Source organism: Phoenix dactylifera, chromosome 14 (assembly GCF_009389715.1).
Source record: "Phoenix dactylifera cultivar Barhee BC4 chromosome 14, palm_55x_up_171113_PBpolish2nd_filt_p, whole genome shotgun sequence".
In the NCBI taxonomy this organism is placed as follows: Eukaryota; Viridiplantae; Streptophyta; class Magnoliopsida; order Arecales; family Arecaceae; genus Phoenix; species Phoenix dactylifera.
The window spans coordinates 14,303,100-14,324,830 of record NC_052405.1 but is presented as its reverse complement, the minus strand read 5'-3'; the positions used below and the strand labels follow the sequence as shown (position 1 = coordinate 14,324,830).

The 21,731-nt window shown below is 39.2% G+C and overlaps 1 protein-coding gene across 1 annotated transcript; it reads left to right on the top strand.

The window, feature by feature from the left end:
• The first annotated feature begins 2,931 nt into the window (after positions 1–2,931).
• Positions 2,932–17,968, top strand: LOC103719639 (probable carboxylesterase 11). Its single transcript, XM_008808976.4, has 2 exons — positions 2,932–3,860; positions 17,099–17,968. Exons 1-2 carry the CDS (start codon positions 3,088–3,090, stop codon positions 17,634–17,636), a joined length of 1,311 nt encoding a protein of 436 aa, XP_008807198.2. The 5' UTR covers positions 2,932–3,087; the 3' UTR covers positions 17,637–17,968.
• Positions 17,969–21,731: the final 3,763 nt, after the last annotated feature.

The following is a 21,731-nucleotide window of genomic DNA, read 5'->3' as shown; positions in this document are numbered from 1 at the left end:
ATATGTTGTTTGCCGACCATGGTGGATTCTGCGAGATTAGCTGGGTGCAGGGTCAGGGATCTGCTGGATTCTGAGGGGAGCCATTGGAGGGTGGGGATGATCAGGGAGGTGTTTGGTGAGCAGTTGGCGGAGTTGATTCTGGCCTTGCCAATTCCCTCTGGAGGGGCGTCAGATAGGCTGCTTTGGACTCCGACGGGGCGGTCGCGGGTGAGGGCCAGGGATCTTTTTTCGTTGTTCTGCAGGACGCCAGCGCGACAGATCGTGGGAGGATGGATATGGAGATTACGGATTCATCCACGGGTGGCACTTTTCATCTGGAAGGTGGCTTGGGGATGTCTCCCGACTAGGAGTCTGCTTGTTCGGCGTGGGATGGGGGTATCTCAGTTTTGTGAGACGTGCGGTGATATCGTGGAGACCATCGAGCATGTTCTCCTGCTGTGCCCTAGAGCTCGACAGATATGGCAGTGTTCTTCGGTCCCCTTGTTTGATGCGGCAGTCTCGACTCAGGATCTGTTGCGGATGTTGAGAGATTCCATGTGTAGGCCCAGGCTGGCAGCGGAGGGTATACTGAGGGCGTACCTGTCTTATCACATTTGGTTGGATAGGAACGCAGGCATATTTGAGGGGAGGCGGGTGCCTCCGAGGATGGTGGTGGACAGAGCGGCACGACATGCGAGGGAGGTTATGGCGGCTGCCACTGAGTTTTCTTCTGGGATGGTCAGGGACACCTGGGGTACTTCTTACGCTGTTTCAGCGCCCCTTTTCGTTACTGTGTCTTGGGTACCCCCACCCCTTGGCTATCTCAAAATAAATTTCGATGGCAGTAGGTCACTAGACGGTTTGACTGGAGGGGTCGGCTTTGTGATCAGGGATCACGGTGGTAGGTTGGTGGCTGCAGGTGGGCGTCGGACTCCTGGGATCGCAGTTGTTGGTGCGGAGCTGCGGGCTGCTTGGGAGGGCTTATCCTATGCCAGGCAGGTCCTTGGAGCCGAGCGAGTGTTCCTCGAGGGAGACTCTGCGGTGGTGATCGATTGGATCCGGGGGATGGACAGGTACGGTGACGGTCACCCCCTTATTCGGGAGACTCGGAGGATGGCTCAGATGATGGTCGGTTTCCAGATTGGTCATGTGTTTAGAGAGGCGAACAGGGCCGCCGACTGGGTCGCCTCTTTTGTGGCCCGGCATTCTGGGGATGTTTTGTGGACGTCTACTATAAACGCTCCTTCTCCTTTGTTGTCTTTTATTTCTTCGGACATGGCGGGTTGTACTCATGTTAGATCTATTTGAATGAGTAGCCGTTTTTACCAAAAAAAAAAAAAAGTAAGATAACATTCTTAAAAAAATATTGATGTCTTATTTTCCAAATAGGGAACTCAGCAAATAAATTATTGTTTTTACTTTCCATTTCTATCATCTGCCATTTTCTAATGGATGAGTTACTAGCACCTCTTCCATTTTTCAAACTGATCATAATAGTACTTTAAACGGCAGTCATCACTGTGGAAGCTGCGGTAATTAATTAATTATTTTTTTTACTAAAACGGATGATTTATATAATTTTAGTATGATATAATTAAAAAAAAATAAAAAGATAACACATTCCAGAGCACTCTAGGCAGCCTCCTTTCCGACCTATAAGGCCCCTCCAAAGTGATTGGCCACGTATGATACCACTTAGTCTGCGGCTTTGTTAGCTTATCTGTAAACATACTTGGCCCGGAACACCATGCCACCAGTAATCATGATCTGAATATTTCGAAACAAGAGGTGACATCTACACGTACCGCCAGTGCCTTTCTAGATTAAGGCAATAATCATAGCTGAGTCATCCTCAAGTATAACTACTTTAGCCCGCAAGATACGTCGAGTATGACCCAACTCGGCCCAGTTTATCGCATTTAATTTGTTTCATTTTTTTAAAAAAATTGAATTATATTATACATAGTCAAATTCAAAAGTGAATTTTTGATATATTTAAAGTATGCTTGAATATTTATAAAAAAATTGAGCTGAAAATCCTGTAAGATTCATGAATTGAGCTATCTATTTAAGCATGACCGTATATCAATCAAACTTCATCTAGCATTGAATGGGCTCCATCAATCTTACATTTTTTTTTTTTTTTACTCTGAGTTTAGATAGATTCTTGGAAAAAGCAATTAGATGGATCACCATGCTTAATTTCTATAAAATTTTTAATATAATTTTATAAAAACATCTAAACAGATTTTGTATTAAAAAAATTCTTGCCAGCCCTTATTCTATACTCGATCCGATCCGATTGCCAGCCCTGCATTTCCGTTATACCAACAGGAAGATTCTTGCCTTCTTCTCCCAATCCGCCTCCCAGGCTTTCACTCACTTCTACTTTTTTTTTTTATCGACGTGGCAAAATAATATTGGATCAACTTACTGGGCTAGATGAGTCGGACCTTTCGTTAGGCGCCACATCAGGCACAACATCAAACTCGAGAGTGGCCTGCCTATATCCCAACGGCAACAAAGTTCACCTCCATGCCATATGGCACGGTTTGATTGGTCCCACTAAGCAAACCGTGCGTGACAGGCGATCTTGTAGCCTCTTATTTCCTTCCATGATGCAAAAGCCAGCTGGCCAACTTCTACCACGCACGGGAGACCTCCCCCAGTAATTAATTTAAATTAAGTTGAACAGCAATTATAGCATCGACCGGGGCGTATCCTTCGTGAGAAAGAAAGACTCATCTTCCTTAGCGAGAATCCACCGTAGGATCATACACCGCACAGATCTCAAATCTATCAGTGGATGACGCAACGGTAGATTCGCGCGAAGGAAGGCGAATCCTTCTTAGGCGGTAAAGATACAACCCAAATCGCAACAGAGTAACTCCAAGAAGCTGTCTCCAGAAGCCAACAAAAGGGCCATGTCCCCATCCTCCTGCTCCCCACCTCCCCCTTCCCCACGCTTTCTTCTTTATCTCCCATCACTCCATCTCACTGAACTACCCCCACCTGCCCCCCTCCCCAGATCTCCGACCTCCCATCTCTCTTCTTCTCAACCCGAAAACCCCCGCGGAAAAAGAAGGGAAGGAAGAAAGAGAGGTGCCAATGCCTAGCGTTGGCGTGAAGCTTTACAGTGTCTTCTTTAAACTACTCCTCCGCCACCGCCTCCAGTCCCGGATCCAGAACCCTTCTTTCGATCCCTTCGGCGTCACTTCCCGGCCCGAGGAGTCCACCGCCCCCGTCAACCCCTCCTTCGCCGACGACAAGGTCGCCACCAAAGACATCCACATCGACCCCCTCACCTCCCTCTCCGTCCGCATCTTCCTCCCCGATCCCTCCCCCTTTCCTCCCATCCGCCGCAACAGCCTCCCCTCCCCCTGCCCCTCGCCCTCGCCCTCGCCCGCGGCAGCCGCCCCCCACCCCCCTCCCCGCCGCAACAGCTATGACGGCGGCGCCCCCTACGGCGGCTACCTCCCCTCCGTTGGCCCATCCGCCCGCCGCCCTGCGGCCGCGCGGCGGCTGCCGGTCGTGATCCAGTTCCACGGCGGCGCGTTCGTCGCCGGAAGCAATGCCTCCGCTGCCAATGACTTCTTCTGCCGGCGGATCGCCAGGCATTGCGAGGCGATTGTGATTGCCGTAGGGTACAGGCTGGCGCCCGAGAGCCGGTACCCGGCCGCGTTTGAGGATGGGCTGAAGGTGCTTAACTGGCTGGGGAAGCAGGCGAATCTGGCGGAGTGTAGTAAGTCGATGGGGAGTGCGAAGTCTGGTGGTGGGGCTGCGGCGGAAGTCAGGCGGTCGGATGTGCAGCGGCATATTGTGGATACTTTTGGGGCGTCCATGGTGGAGCCGTGGCTGGCGGCTCATGCTGATCCCTCCAGGTTCCTTTCTCCTTCTTCTTCCTCTTGTTCTTCTACTACTACTAGTCTACTAGCAGTTCCTTCTGCTCGTTTCTTTCATTTGACTTATTGGTGTCGATGAGTTGGATCTATTGATGATGTCGTGAAATTGTTGTCGTTCTTGGCCATTTTTGCGAGATCTTGATATATATATTTTTGATAGTGAAGATGACATTGCATTAAGGAATTAGTTCGAGCGAACCGAATTTGGTAAAAAATTGAAAGTGGCAATAGCAGCATCGGGTATCACACGGTTTCAATGTTCGACTGTAGAAGGGCATTTGATAGTACCTGCTGGAGTTGAAATTTTTCAGTCTGGACCTTACAACCGGGATTCATATTCATATGCAAGATTGAACTTGCTTAGTTCTAATGGAAATTTTTATTTGATCCATGTGTAGCTTTTGGAAAATGTGGAAAAGTAACTTTTCATGGTACTTCTAGTGATCTCGAATAATTATGTTCTACATGTTTTAGGTTAAGAATCAAAATATATACTGGCTGCTACAAGCTGATTTATCTATAGGTGGTTATCCAGTAGCTCTCCAGAATTCTGTAGTTTAAGACAACGATTAGTAGAACAGCTGAATGTTGAGAATTCTTGTTAGAACTAGTGGATCTTTGTTGCAGTATTATCAAGAGCAGAGATATGCTTATGAATATCAGGAATAGTGGGTGCTTTCATATTCATTTTTATGGAGGAGAATTCCATTGCTTGTGTTGAAACTGTAATGCTTGTTAATTACATTGTCAGTCTTAAAATCTATATGCTTTTCGTTGTCTTTTCTTGATGATTCTGGAAATGAGCTATGAAATACTATACCATGGATGGTAGCTGGAGCTTGAGGAGTCATCTTGGACATTATAAGTTATTCTTGTTGGGTAATAATAAAGTACTAAGAATATTGAATATGTACTAAAATAAGCTGAAGAAGGATCATACAGTACCATGGTAGGATAAAGTTTCAATTAAATATTTTATTGCAATCTTTATTATGGTTGAGATGTACTAGCTTTCAAGGTTGCGTAAAGTAAAACAGTGTCAAATCTTTTAAATGATAAGTAGGAAAATCTGCTTATAAATCAAGTAATGCATCAGGATAAATTCATTCCCAATGGTGTGGAAGGCTCCTTTGGAAGTCTAACATTGCTCCTTCATATTAGGCATGTTGTGGTCATAAGGATTAATAAGGCCTCGTATAGTGCATATTCTCACTTTGATATATTTAGATGTTGTTAATTAAAAGGACTGCAGGCTCTGTTTTTGTTTACTTTATGGAACTGGGGCTGGTTTCTCCATTTCACTTCCATAAAAGCACAAAATTTTGATTGTAAAAAAGAAGGGAGTTTCAAGACAGTGATTACTAAAGTTCTCAATGAGTTTGATGGAATTGCTTCAGAGGCTATAGGTTTCTGGTTTGACTATTATTGCATCTTCTTTTTGTTTATATGATGGCTTACTAGTTGGGTCTTCCATTGCAAAAAAGCTAATACTCTTAGAATTATTTAAATGATGAAATAAATGAAAGGGATGGTTTTACAGATTGTGAGTCTGTGGCAGAATTTTAATTTTGATCCATAAGTTGAAAAGAAGCCAAGTATTATTTCGATGTTGAAAAAATCATATTTTTCAAATTTACGTTTTAAGTGCTCTTTTTGGTGAGTTTATTTCCTTTGATGCAAAATACAACTTAATTTTGACTGAATTATACTCCATGGGTTGGTTTTGAATAAATGATGTAACCAAATTTGTTTAATCAAAATTAGTAATTATTATGAACTTTTTGAGCATGTGTGCAAGTTCAAGAATGAATTTAGTAAAAGTATTCTTTGTAAGTTATTTTTTTAATTCTGGAAGTTATATTGCTTTTATTAGCTGATTGGTTTAACAATTCTCTTAAACCATTTTGCATATGAGCATTGTATTTCATTGTTTTGTATCATGGTTTAATTCAATTTATTTATTGATGTATTGATCATTTAAATTATCAGCAGTAAGGCTTACAATATTGTATGATTCATTGTGATGGGCAATGGAAAAGACCTGGATGACAAAGATAAGCATTAGAAAGATTAAATGCTTAGGATGACATAAAGAGATCAGTTAAGCATAAAATTATGAAAGAGTGCATTCTGCCTGGTAAGATGAGGAACTTTCTAGTAGGTGAAGTGCTAAAAATATAAGGGAAGACCTCCAGAGATCTAGATGGAGTTTGGAAGGATCTAAAATACAAGTAGATGGAGATATTTTCTTTGTTAGGATTGAGTCAAATAATATCTTCAGTTTACCTAATCTAGATGACCTTTTTCTTGTTAATTTTGTAATGTTAATCAGTTCCTTGAAAGATGCATTGGTATATTATACATTGCCCGAAAACTATGCTTACTCAGTGTACATTGCATTTACAATGTATTCTCCATTTAATTCTGTTTGCTGGCCAAACAAGATTTCCCTATCTTTGCATTTCTAATCATCAAAATGGTTTGGCTTGTGTCGTATTTATTTAGTTTACATTCCCATTAGTTGGAGTTGCTCTTGTTTACCTACACGACAAATTGCTGGAATTATGCATGCATTTATCATTAAATTTTCTTTGGTTCCTTTTTGCCCCAAAGATGTTAGGTAATGACAATACATAGATGCACTGCCAATTGAAAAATCTACTTGTTCTTGCCAAATAGTTTCACCATTTCCTCCATAGGTCTACCATTTCCTTGAAAGAATCGAAAACACTTTTTCATATTTTGTCTGCTTTTTAAGTTTAACAGCTGGTGCGACCCATGGCAAGACAGTAACACTTGAAAGATAAATGTTTTGTTTATTAAGATTCATTTTAATTTCTCCAAAGTGAATGTAGCCATCGCTAATATATCCCGCTTTTCTGAGTTCCTAATGAATCATGATCAGTGAGTGTTCATGCACAAGCCAAGTGTTTAAGTAGTGTTGCTCTACATCGAACTGACCCTTTTGAGATCTTGTGGTAATTTTTTTCAGTAAAATGCTTCCAACTTGTTGGAGTTGATGTTTTGACATAATTTAAATATATAAGGCAAAAGTGTTGCCCAAGATGACAACCCAATAGGAGGGTGAATTGGATTTTTTAATTTTTTTATAAACTTAAATAATTTTTAATTAAAACTAATCTGAAATTGAAGTATGCACAGCGAAATGAATGATAAATAAATGCAGAAGATAAGAATAAGCACAAACAAATTAAACACCAAGATTTTATAGTGGTTCGGAGCCAAACTCAGCTCCTACATCCACTTCCCAAGGCTTCTCTCATGAAAATTTTACTATAATCTATATACAAGATTACAACTCATTTGTTTTCTAGGCTCACAACCAAACCCAGTTGATTTTTTTTAGTAATCAAACCAAAATCAAGCTATTTTGCTGGTACGGCTAAACCAACTCCGAGTTTCAACCCTTAGAAACTCTTTGTTGATTTTCAAGCTCAGCAAAACTTAGTCGATTTTTCAAGACAATCGACCGCAAAGTAGTTGTTTCACGGGTACAACCAAATCTTATAAGCCAGCTGATTTTTTACGGTGTTAGCTATACCAAAAATTCCATACAAGATTTCTTAATCTCGTGTAGAAAAGAAAGATAGAAAATACATACAATATAACCTCTACAAAGGTTGGATTGATGCTGTTGAAGCTCAAGTTTGATTGCTCTGAAAGTTGAGATCTTGGTGAGTAGAGTTTAGCACTTCCCCCTTTCTCTTGCCCTTGCTCTTGATGTTGTGATGGAATTTGAAAATTTTAAGCTGAAGCTTTCTGTCAATATTTGGAAGCTCTCTTTAAAGTGGGTAGAGGAGTTAAATGATCACTTCTCAGATTGATCCTTAAGTTGAAGCTCAAGAAGTGGTGATAGACTTGCATTTCTTTCTTTTTACCTTATCCACTCATTTTTTTTGATCTTCGTCTTCTTATTTTTTATTGACTGTTCCTATACATTTATACCTTCAAAAATCAGTTGGAAGATATTTCGAGCCGTTATAGATGCTAAACTAGTCGTTGGAAGTGAATATGGCCGTTCTGGTTTCGTAGAAAAACTAGATGTTACTGTTATCAGGTGCAGACGGATCAATTCGTAATCTTCAGGAGTTGACTCGTGAAAAGATTGTTTTAATTGCCTTTTATTTTCTATCTGTGGCCATTCAGGTGTCGACTCGTGATCTTTAGGGGTCAACTCATCCACTACAGAAACTTCCAAAACTCTTCAAAAATTTCTCCATGCTTCTCTAATCTCTCAAACTCACTGAGCTTCCTATATAACAAATTAACTGCTCCAAAAATATAAAATCATTAGCATCATACTCAATTGTTTTGTCCTCATAAAAATCAATACATTGGGTCAACAAAAAGCCTAAGCTTGTCTAGACTTTTGCATGTAGGCCATAAGGCTTTGCTCTATAAAATATAAATGTATGTCTTGTCTTAGAAATTACACCCTATTTTGCTCTATTCTCTTAGTACATAATATAAATCTATCGAAGTTTGTTTTCCAACAACAACAGAAAAGCCTTGTAGTCAAAAAGCAAGCCAGTGATCAACATGATACAATGCAGAGTGCCAGTGAAATATCAAAATAATGGGCTGAAGACAATTCAATTTGCAGAATTTTACTTTATAGCAATTTGAGAATTTAGTAGGAGGTAAAGACCCCCATGATGTAACCATTTTAGCTATCAAATCACCTGCATTTATTTATTTAAGTTTAGATGTAACTCCTAGGTTGTCATTCCATAAAACTAAAGTACCATGCAGAGTCAACCTAAGATATATGCCAAGAATACAAAATTAGTGTGGCAAGGGGTGGGAAACTTGCAAATAATGATAGAAACAAGCATCCTTGTTCAAAGGCAAAATAATGTGCATGATGCATGCAAAGTGCAAATATAATATTATATGAATAGGTTAAGGCAATACACTTTGTAAAATTTTACTCCATAGCAGCTCCAAGAAGGTAGTGGGAGGAGGCAAGGACCAGCCCCTACTATGTAGCCTCTTGATGATTTGTCTCCATGTAGAAGTGATGGAGGTTCTTGAGATAAATGTCTCTAAGGTTGTACCTGTATGGAAATATAACTAGATGGATTTTAGTGATTTGCTATTGGGTTGCCTTGAGATAATTCGAGTAAGGGTTTAAAACTACATTTTAAGTACCTAGCATATAGGGTGATACAAAGCATGCCACAACAACCTGGTATGGTTAGTATCAGTACAAGGGCTCGGTATGCTCCTGTATCAAGACATGTTACGGGTGATGTGCCTGCTCCAATGGTGTAACATGTGTTGGCACAGGGGCATACTGTATTGGCAAGATATCTGTACAGGCCAGGAAGTGAAACTTAAAATATTGGTTTTGAGCCTGCTTGAAATCAGATCTGCCCTGACTAAAGAGGAAATGAATCTGAATGAAAGAGAGGAGAAAAGGAAGAGAACGGAGAAGAAGAGAGAGAGAGAGATTAGAGATTGACTGATCTTAACCTCAACTTTTCCTCTTTTCTTCAAATTAGACAACTGGCTTCTGTAGTCTTATTTCTTCCTCCTAAAATAATGCAGTCAGCTGCTGCTTATGGATTGGAGTTCTGCTTAGATCTCATCATAAAATGGAGTTGAGGAAATAAAATATATAAAATGCTTTCCTTTAAATTCTCTAAAAACTATTAAGACAATGACATTATATGTTCAGCATCGACTACCTGAAAATTCTCATGCAAAAAATTGCTAGAAACTCATTATGTTTCCTTAAGCATTGGTTTGCTCTATATACTAGCTAGGAAATAGAAATCATCCTCTTATATGATCTTTTAGGCTTTGTGTTAAGCCCAGACATTTCTAAGCCAGTCTCAAAGAGAGCTACTAGATGCAAAGATTGAATTGATAGAAAAGGTTCTTCTAGTCCTGTAAGATTTGGTTATTGTCTAAAGGCTTCTAGAAAAGGTTTGGTCAGCAAGGTTTTTGATTAATAAAAAGTGCTGGACTGAAACCTTTTTGTTTTACATATCCTCTGTGAGATAAAAAGAGGAGATGACCTTTCATTATAAAAGGCAAATTCTGTTTCCATGTGTGTGCAAGTGAAGGGTACCTACATGTGCTGTGTGCCACATGATTCAATAATTTTGCGATTCGTAAGTTGGGTGGGACAACAAAACTTTGGGATTGGTATGGTACACTGTGCATATAGGTGCCATTGACTTATATCCACTTTTGTTTCAGACATTTAAATTTTGAAACTTGTGTTTTGTTTTGATATGAAAGTTTTAATGATGCAATTCCTTGGTAGCGCTCCATTATTGGTTGTTATTAGCTTGATGTTGGCAAAAATACCCTAGATTACTTATAATACTATGTTGATTCCATGGTTTAAAGATAACCACCAAGATGAAACCTCATCTTACTTATATAGATGTAGGCACCAATAAGTTCCCTACACCAAGAACCAAATTTTCTTTGTACTGCCAAGTTAAGCCTTTTGCCTCTAATATTCTTTTGGCTTTTAACTAGGTCCATTGGGGGTTTCCAATTTATTTTGTGTCACCATTTTAGTGATCACATCACCTGCCCTTATTTATTTATTTTTGCTGTTACTTCTAGGTTATCATTGTATAAACTTCTTTAGTAAGCACGCATTATTGGGTAAACATCATTTTCTTGATGTGCTTACTAAAGCATAATGCAAAGAAAATACAAAGTATGTGCCAGAAATATGAAATAAAAGTGGCAGGGTATCTTAAATTTATAAGGGTGATAGAGCACCCAATGGACTGTAAATCCCAACAGATCACCAAGGCTAAGGTCACCCCTAACCTACGGATTCAAGTTCTAGACCATATTGGCAGTACATGAACAGTCTATTGAAATAACAAAATACTTAGGATGCCTCTTGCTGTCTGATTCTGGGAAAACTGGGCTTAATCGAGGGCTACCACTGGGCATTGACTAGTAACAAGCGGAAACTACTAGGCTTGTTGGAACCACTTCGATATGGTACCTAGATTGACCATATTGAGTCAAAAAGGATGGAACACCCTGTTATTTTTTCCTATCAATATCAATCCATAATGATTTGTATTTGACTGGCACTTGACCAATATGAGCCTAGGTATTAGGATTTTACACCTTGCCCCCAACCCTCCTCCCCTCCCCCCCACAAAAACATAATGCTTTCTATTTATGTATCAAACTTAAGTTTGACCATTTTTGTTCTATTACAAGAAATAAGAGCATTCATTCAACATCCAAAACAATTCTTTATGAGCTCAAAAACTTTCAATAAATATAAACGAAAGCAAAAATAGGGACTTATGGCTGGTTAAAGCTCAAAAAGGAGACGCAAAAAACTCACTAAGATCTAATGGTCTTGAGATCTTTGAACAATATGAATTGCTGAATATGATTTGATGCTTTGATGCATGATGATCTTGTGTTTTATATACTGACCTAATAGACCCTTTTGGTCGATGGGCCAATTAAGATCATTTGTAAAACACTTGCATTGCTCCTTATCCCATTATGTCAGCCCCATTCTTTAAACCTCTCTGTCATGCAAATTGCATTGATTTTCTAACTCTGCTTTGGCCTTGTTGACCACTTCAACTTCTTACATGTAGGATTTGGGCGGTACAAAAGATCCACAATATTGTTGTACTCACAACTCATGTTTTCTTTCTAGTTTGAAATCTAATTCCTTTTTTGAGTATGCAGATTTCCTTATTAATTTGATTGAGCCATGAGAAAGTTGCTTCTATTAATATTTTTGAACCCATTGACGCTACTTGAATGATGTGTAGTCTATGTCATGGTTCTCTAGTCTGGAGACAGGTCAACCTTGAGTTGGCCGCAGGATACGAGAAGTCATGGGATCACAGACCTAGTTGTATCTGCCAGCAAACTCCATTGTCCACCTTCCTCCAAATGTCATAGCATGATCTCTTTTCATGACTCGGAGTTAGCCTCCTTCAATCCATTGTGCTAGCCTGGTGGCTAGGTTTTGGTTGGGATCAAATCTTCATCTCATAATACCTCTACTCCTTTCTTTGTCTCTAAACTCTAACTAAAAGCCTACCTTTTTACCTTTCTCAAGCATGGAAGCACTTTTTCGTGGACACCTACGGCCTGAGACTTCCCTACTGTTCTTCAGCCCTTTGGTGACTATGAATTTTCTACCATGGTGGTGGTAGTGACAAGATCTCAAAGAAAGATGAATTTGGGTGCTCGGCATCACCCATGGGAATAGCGATGGAGATTGCAAAAGAAGGGTGATAGAGACTCATGAAGGGATAGTGACGAAGACGTAGGTTTGATGGAGAGAGAAGCAACTTATGGGAGCTAAGCAAACAGAATTAGAAACCAAGATTTCATTTGTTTCTTTCTTTCCTTTTAGTATATTTTTGTTCCTCGACCTGCACGAGTTGCTACTATCGATTCTATCGACTCCGTTGATTTAACAGTTGAACCATCAAGGTCAGATAGCTTGGCTGCATTTTTCTTAGCTTTAGATTTGAAATCGACGACTTGCTAGGCCTAGCAGACAATGGCTCGACTAAGTCTACCCGAGAAGGTTGACTAGGTCTCCAAACACCAGTTTCCATAATTCCTAGCTGTGTTTCTTCAAATATTGTATAGGACTAGATATCTGATCTCGCCCCAACCACTCTTTCTTCAGCCTTCTTCAGCCAAACTCAAGCCAAACATTTTGAGGATGGATTTAACTCCTCTGTGTTTAGCATAATCAAAAACTTATTTTAAATCATCTTTTTGGCTAGCTATGACAAATTTTAATAACTTCATCCTTTAAACATTTTTTAACAATGAAATATGTATATGTCAAAACTGATAATGGAATTAAGAGGTCCTTATTGGTAAATTATTGTCATCAATGAATCTTAAAGTTTCTTTTAGCTCACTGCATAATCAACACGGAACTTACCTTTTAGTCTTTTGACCTAATCACTTTTGAGATCTTTATACTCCAAATATTAAAGCTATTGATGGCTCATACCACAATAGGTTCCCGATTTAGTCAAATCGAAGTATTAAAAATCAATGAAAGAGCTTAACTCTATTACTCTGAGGTCAGGTTTGCTTGAAAGAGTTTGTCCAGAATTAATAGGTTAAACTATTCCTGACCCCTTTTAGCCTAGGAGCAAACTACTTCACCCTATATGGTTGAATGTTTTACAACATGTTAAAAGGAAAAGGTAGCACCATGTGTTGTTTAAAATACTTACCCCTAACCTTGAATAAATTGGGCGGTTAAACATGTTTGTCAACAATGGCTGGGAGTAAGCAGGTCAAAGGGGGTGCTAATCCATCATAACCCTCAAACAAAAGGGAGCTGAAAAATTAGATTTAATGTCAATTTCAATTAACTCCATTTCCCTAAATAGGACTCACCTATAGTCCTAACTAGATAATAAGCCAAAATTAAATGTATTCCATCCTTGAATGTTTATACATATTAGAACTCAATATTAAAGGTTATGATATGTATCTTATATCTCCCACATCCTTTTGCCATGTGCAAAATGTACGTTTCATATCCTCTTTGTATAGCTCAAAAATCTGCATTCAGAAAACTCTCTTCTTCCCATTCATCTAATTGTATTTAATCGCCATCATGAGGCCTATCCTTTTATCCAAAACATATTTCCCCATGCCTCTACCTTTACGAAAGCTTTGTATGATATAGGACCAGTGACCATGATTGGCATCATGTTCTTCAATTAAGTGGTGATAGGCTAAGTGCTATCTGCTGAGGCCACCTAAGATTAAAGTTGACATCATACAAAGCTTTCATAAAGGTAGGGAGGAGATGAACATGGAGATGGATGATTAGGGAGTCTTCATGAGATAGGGAGATAGGGTTGGAGGTTTAATCTAAATGAATTAGGATATAATAATTTAAATTTTATATCTAAAATCCATAAATAATAATAATGCAAATTAATACATGGTTTTAGGACGGGCCAGGCCAATAGACTTTCTAGTCTGTGGCTGGCCTGAAATGTAATTGGGTCACAAATGTGAGGCCTGACTTGGGTTGATGGGCCAAAAACTTTTGGACATGCCCACCTAATATCTAGCTAGACAGTCAAGCATGATTTGCTAAGGTCTACCTACGATGCTGAAATTTTTGAACTGAGTGGGGTTACATGCTTGGTCTTGATTATTTGATTCATACATGACTATTTGATGGTATCACAAAGGTTAAGGACATTACCTAAAATAGAGTCACCAAAATGGGCAGATAGCTTTAATGGACAAATGCGTTGGATCAGTCTGCTTCTCGAATGTGTTGAATCTCTTTAATGCCGCATTAAGTGTCTATGCTCAATTCATCAAAAATAGAATAGAACCAGAAAGAGCAATGGAGGCCTAAATAAGCCACTGAGTTTAGAACAAATAAATTGATGGGGTTGGTCCAGGGTAGAGCAAGGACAAGTGTAAGAAGTAGTAGAGCCAAGAAGGGATGGTAGTGGAGTTAAACAATCTTGAGCACAACAACAGTCAGAAGGGATGGTATCCTGCTTGTGTGGCCTTAATGTTAAGGGCAATTGAAGCTGATAGGGATCAGGGTTGAGGAATGGAGCTCCAAAAAGTGGAAGCCAACTTTGACCACAGTTGTTGATACGATGTTGTTTGTACTGATGGTAAAACAATTCTCTTCACTATGTCGATGAATAAACTTCTCTAGAGGTATACAAGCCCATTATAGGAACGATAACATTGTATATACAGAATATTTTACATTGTCATCAGTTAGCTTTATATGGAAGGACATGTAGGTATAGATCACAATCTATATGGCTGCAAAAGTATAAAGATGCAGCAGATTTGAGCCTTAGAAGGTAAGAAGATAAAACATGTTATTGTTAGTAAGAGCATGTGGGATATAAATGTTATACATGGTAATATTTGATGCTCAAATGCTTTAATTTCTATATTTGATTTAGATGTAAACCAAAGATAGCTCTATTTAATCCATGTAAGTTGGTGACGGTATTGCAGATTTGACTGTCATGTCAGACACCTTTTTGTTTTTCGTTTCCCAATTCTAGGTGCAGTTTGAGGGGTGGGGGGGGTGAGGGGAGGAGGGGAGAGGGAGGATATATACCTGTTTGTTAATATATATCATCGGTATGGATACATCACTGCTCTGAGAGCTGTCCATGCAGTTTCATATGCTTGTCTAGACCCTTGCCTATCCGGAATGCCTACATGGCACCAGAATGCAGCCGTGCCAAATAGCAGTTGCCTATGCCCAAAATAGCCTGGGAAGCTTAAACATGCAGCCTAGGCAGTACATCGGTTAGGTGGAAAATATGAGTCAAGAGTCATGTGGGTACCCCATCTCTGCTTCCTGTCATCCACATTACCTTCTTGTCCTTCCCCACCACCCTCTCTTCCCTGTTTCCTTGGACTTTCCTCCTTGTCTTTCTCTGCCTTAACATCATCCTCTTACCCTCTGCTTTCACCTTCTCCTTTTCCTCCCTTCTTGTTCCTCTTCCTCCACTTCTGCCTAAGCACTCGCCTAGGTGATTGCCTACTGCTGAGGTGCTATGCAGCACTCCAGCTTCTCATGCAGTGCAACTGTTTTCAACCCTTGATAAATGCACAATGAGTTGAAGCAAGGTAGGGTAAAGGAACTTGCAGACTAAATACTCATTTCTGCTTGTCTATACAAAGAGGAGGGTCATCAATGACCCGAGCAAGAAAATCTAGGAACTATGGTGGCACATGGTATGATCAAACTTTCAGTGATGTTTGTTTTGTTTGTTTTCATCTGTACATGCCAAGAATAAAAATCTTTAGTTAGAGGTCTCCAAATCTTTGGGTAATTAAGAAATGATTGATCAATTGTATGGAAGTCAAAAACAAGAATAAACTGTCATGTGCCATATGAAGATTTTAACATGATATGAAATAAATTCCATAGGGATAATGCTGTCTTCTTTATGTAGGATGATTTATTATGATACAAGAATTAATGAATGTAGTATCATGATTTGAAAAATTAAATGTGATATCTTCACCTAGATGGTTAGTTTTTTTTCTAACACATAGTAAAATGTTCTCTACATTCTCCAAATCTGCATTATGGGCTCTGCCCCAAACCTTTTCTACCATCATTTTTTCTAAACATGTGCCAGTTATTGAGACAATGAAGAACAAACTCCCTTCTTCTAATTCATGGAGGTAAGAACGTACTCTTCTTTTAATTCATGGGGTTGTAGATGCATATTAATTTGTTTATGAGACCATAAAGATGAAAGCCTGCTTTTAGAATGCAGAGACTTCAACTGAAAACCCGCATGCGAACCAATTCTACATGCAACCAAGCCCTTGCATGTTGTAATGAAGTGTAAACAAAGTGACGTCGGATTTAGATAAAGCTTCCCCATGACTTTTTGGTGTTCTTTTATGTGCTGGAAATGTAAGAAGATTTTGCCTCATCTTGCAAGCTCAAGAATTAAGCAAAAGAGACTTGGTAAGGTTAATTTATATATAGGGGAATATCAAAACTGTAGCATGGGCTCATGGCACAAGTTCCAAGTTATGATAAGTGGTTATTGAGAAAAGTCTTATTCTGCTATTGTTGTAGGTTAAGAAATGTATACAAGTCTTGGAGAAAAAAAATTATTTAGCGGTTTTATCTGACTAAAAGGGCTTAAGAAATGTACTTCCTTCTGTCTCTGTCAATAGATGTTTTCAAGTGAGATAGACAAAAGAATAATAGAAAATATTAAAGATGGACTAGAAAATAAATCTAATCGTGGAAGTACATATTATAATGTAATTGCAGCCAATGTTGTATTGGTGGTAGTAGAAGCAAAAATAAAAGTGGATGTCTGAAAACAGGTACATGTGCTAGACTTGTCAGTGGATGAGCCTTTTTTCCAATTAAAACTCGTTTAAATGTCACCCATTTTCCTTATTCATTACTCATATTTTAATTATTAAATAGTCTAAGCTGGCCGAAGCTGATTTTACCTTTTATTTTTGCACTAGTCTCTTTTTTAAATAAAATCAAGCTTTGTTCCATTCTTGGATTTTCTTATTTTTTCCTCTGAAAACCTGCTGTACAAAATTGAAATCATCATATCTAACGGTGCTTCCCTTGGAGTCAAACAATATTGAGACATTTTAGCTTTGGTGCTATCACAGCATTAACTCATGCTTTGCTTGATGCTATGTCGAAGCAGGTGTGTTCTGCTTGGTGTTAGCTGTGGTGCAAACATTGCAGATTTTGTGGCCCGGAAGGCAGTTGAAGCTGGGAAGCTGTTAGATCCTGTAAAGGTGGTCGCACAGGTCCTAATGTACCCATTCTTCATTGGAAAGGTCCCAACCCACTCGGAATTAAAACTAGCCAACTCCTACTTCTATGACAAATCCATGTGCTTGCTTGCTTGGAAGCTGTTCTTACCAGAGGATGAATTCAGCCTAGACCATCCGGCTGCAAATCCCCTCATACCTGGAAGGGGGCCTCCGCTAAAATGCATGCCCCCAACCTTGACAGTGGTTGCAGAGCATGACTGGATGAAGGATCGAGCAATTGCATATTCTGAGGAGCTCCGTAAGGTCAATGTTGATGCTCCCCTCCTCGAGTACAAGGATGCAGTGCATGAGTTTGCCACACTCGATGTACTTCTCAAGACACCACAAGCGCAAGCGTGTGCTGAAGACATCGCAATCTGGGTCAAGAAGTATATATCCACTCGTGGCCATGAGTTCTCTTATTAGACATGGAGGGATAGTCTGCAGTTGTATGATTTATCAGCATTTGGAATCTGGAAGAAGAGCTGGTGCTTCTGCTACATTGCCGATCCCAATTTGACAGGGAAGGCATGGGTAAGGATGATGATAATGATGACAATGACAACGACGGCAACGACAATGATGATCTATATACAGGCATAGCAGCAATTCATCAATTAGCTGTAATCTAAAGTCTTTTTGGTGCTCATCCTAATCAGGTTGCTTGGGTGTATATCGTGTCGTTTATTCATAATGTCTAGTGGATGTTATACTTTTCAGAAAGAGTAGATTCAATTAAATCTGATTTAACTTTCATCTTTGGGGCCATGCCCCTTCCCCTTCCGCACACTGTAACATTTCCTCATCAGGTCGTAGCTCTCTTTGCCAATCATTAAGCAGTGCATAGTGTAGGGAATTTTGAGCTCAAATTGCTGATATCCCTGCATCAAATCCTATTGTGTCTAATCTAGCTCCCTGATTTAAGGAATTGTCGGCGGTGCACCGGGAAGCTATATATTATTACATGCTTAAATTCTGCTGGTGCGTGAATTGTAATAAAATAGAGGTGCCATGCTGCATCATTATATCCATGTTCTGTTTGGTGGGAGCTGAATGGTGCAACTCATGATGGATTGGGCCATTCACGGTGTCATCCATATTGGACAGGAGAAGAAGCGAAAATAGCGTTTTATGGTAAAAACCAACCAAAAGCCGGCAATTCTCTACCGATATTGTGTGGCCGCGGACTTAGATAGGATCAAATTTATTAAGCTCATTTCAGAACTAGGATGAAAAAAGGGATAAACAGATGAATCCAATAACGAGAAATAAAAATCACTATAATAATAAGTGCAATAGATGAATCATAACCAGGTACAATAAAACAACACTACATGGGATAAACAACCTCAACTCCCATCATGAAATGAAACAATGAGCAAACAGAAGGCTGGTGAAGTAATGATATATCAACATAACCGCCCCCTATGTGACCTCTCACTTCTTCCCACTAGTAGAAGAGGGAGACAAAGAATGCCAGCGAGAAGAACAAGGTCGAAGCAACGCAAGGAAGCTCGCGAACCGAGGAGTTTCCACCACCACCACCACCATCACCACCACTGCCGGGGGTTGGTGGCGGTGCAGGGCCATCGGCTGCCATCACCGGTGGACCCATGGAAGCCACCAACAGGAGGACAAGGAAGCCAACGGCCAGCGATGAAAATTTGATCCCAGCCATCTCCAAGCAAGTAGAAGAGAAGGCCTCGTTCGATATGAGAGGAAGGCACTTCCCTTCCCTTTCCCTTTTAACATGCATGGGGAGTTCGAGCTCCAAAAGGTCAAACGACGCAGTCAAGGAGTTCAAGGCTCCTAACACACGCCAAATACGGCAAATAGGAAGTTGCCAAGGGAGCATACGTTTGCTTGCTTGGCTCCCTCGGATCAGTGTTTGCACCATTCGGCCAAAGAATATTATGCATCGGTTTTGGTTGGGAACGGAGTCAAGGGGAGGCCCACGTAAAGATGGTGGTAGTTGGGACTTGGGAGGGCAGAAATGGACAAGGATTCACCAAAACTGCAAGAAAATAAACAAAGAAAAGAAGACCTCAGGGTTTTTTTTCGGCCTTCTAAAATATAAAACAACAAGCGCGGGCCCACAGAGTAGGTTTATGCTTCCTACCAAATCCCGGATTAAAAAAAGAGCGTGATATGAGACCATGCAGCTAAATAGGTAGCAGAAGTAGTCGGTCAATAAGAAAGTCGAGGAAGGCACTCAATTGGAAGCTGCACGGAAGGATCCTATCATCCAAAGTTCTTCGAGATTACGTCTGGTAGTTATAAATATTGACCGAGGGCTTAACCTTCAGGAGCTGCTTCCTAATAGCAGTTTGGACAACGGTATCAATGACATCGTCATACGCGTCACGGTAGCTATCACAGCAGAAAATAACACACGGTAATGAAACGAAATAGTATTCTTTGATTATGTCAGTGTTTTTACGGATAAAATGACACGTTTGGGTGTTGTAACGTTACCGGTTGGACCAAGGCGCTGTTAAGACCTATTGAATTAAAATCTTATTGATTGCTTTTATTATTCTCTTTCACATTTTCGCCAACTCTGACCTACCATTATTTATGAGATATTTGAAAGAGAGCTTTGTCGCAAGCGGTGTAATGAAATAGAAAGAGCACCATCCATACTGTCAATGGAATCGACCAGCTCGGAACGAGCGGATCTCATTTCGCTGGATGGTTAGGTTTTATGCGGGATCGGTTAGGAAACTGGTTGGCAGTCAACAATAACCATCCGAGCAACCGTATGATACCACACAACAGATGAAAAAAACCAAGGGAAAACAATGGTGTAAAATCCAGCCAAAGAGAGATCATAATTTCAATTTCAAAACCAACACAGCATTAAACATAAGCAGGCAGAGGTTGCCAACGTCATGAATTATTGGCAACCGTGTTGCCAAGGTTTATCATCCACTAGGGCAAAAGCTTGGGAATCAACTGCCAAATGGAAGCCACATCAATAGAAATTTGTTCTGAATAATCCATTGAGATATAGAAAATTGCACCCATCAGCAGTCCAGCTAACATGAGATGTGTGTCATGCCCCAGATCCGAAGCATGACATGGCCGTCCTACCATAAGGTATTGCCCACAATAACACGAAGCCCATAATAAAAATATAATATAGCATGATAAAATTTGTCCAATTTTATTTGCATCTAAATCCAACATTTGAATATTTTCGACCATATAACTCAAAACTTTATAGTCATAACTACGCTTATTGATAGCTTGCAACTATGCTTCAAGCTTTATTCTTTCATCATTCATTCATTTTTTTCCTGCTCCTAGCCACCATAATTATCTGAAAAAAAAATACAACAAACAAATGAGCTTTGCAGCTTAGTAAGTAACTATGCACCATCTTATCGGATCCAACATAAAATTTTTACATGATTCAATGCATCATTTAGAAAATAAAATTATATTATAAAATAAAATATTTTATAAATATAATAACAAACTGTGTCATAGTAAATCAATCATGTACGTACAAATCATACAAGTTTGTAAAATTGAAAGTACAATTTAAAATATTCATGACCGTCAAATGTTTGTCATTTACCTAAACTTTTATTTAAAACAGTACTCACAAATTTTTTGCGCTACGATCACTATAATCCATGACAGGGCCATCTTCGTAACCGATAAGATATCATAGTTCATATTCATTACCAACTTTAACCTGTTGGCAGAGGGTTGTTTTTGTTGGATGCTAGCTCCAGAGTGTCGATTGGCCTCCATTTCTAAAGGCGGTCGTAGCTATTTGGGAGCTTGTAAAATATTTTATATTTTTCATGAATCATACTTTTATAAATAGGTTGGAAATGCTTAATGGCATTGCAAAAGTTTAAAATGCAAAATCATTACACGTATATCATTTTCATATAATTTTTCATAATCATAATTTATACGTAAATCATTTACAATAAACTATTCATTAAGGATGCTATTTAGCAAAAAACATGAAATATTTACAATCATATGCTTGATCCTAAATTTTTTAAAAAATGCAGGATCCATCATGTCAAATATAATTCATAATTTCATACCTAAAATTAATCAGTGATTTGAAATTAATAAGGTTTGTACCAAGGTCACTTATTTTTATTCGCCAAAAGATCACTAGACTTAGTTGGGCAAATCTGCTGCACCTATCAAAACTGTCTAAAGATAATAAATTACTTTCTATTCACTATTTAAAATCTAAATCTAAATTAAATTTTTTAAAAAAATTTAAAATAGACATGAGCAAGCTTCAAGTTCCGATTAGATAAATCGAACTAGGATCTACAAATCAGGTAGAGAGAAAATGGTTGCACCAAATGAAACATCTCTCTCAATTTTTCTTATATATATATATATATATATATATATATATATTTGCTCTTTTTTTTTGCTTTCTCTTTTTTTTTTCCCTCTTTTTTTTTTCTCCTTTTCACTTTTCTTTTCTTCTTTCTTTTTTCTTCTTCATCGCTCTCCCCTCATCTTCATCACGAAATA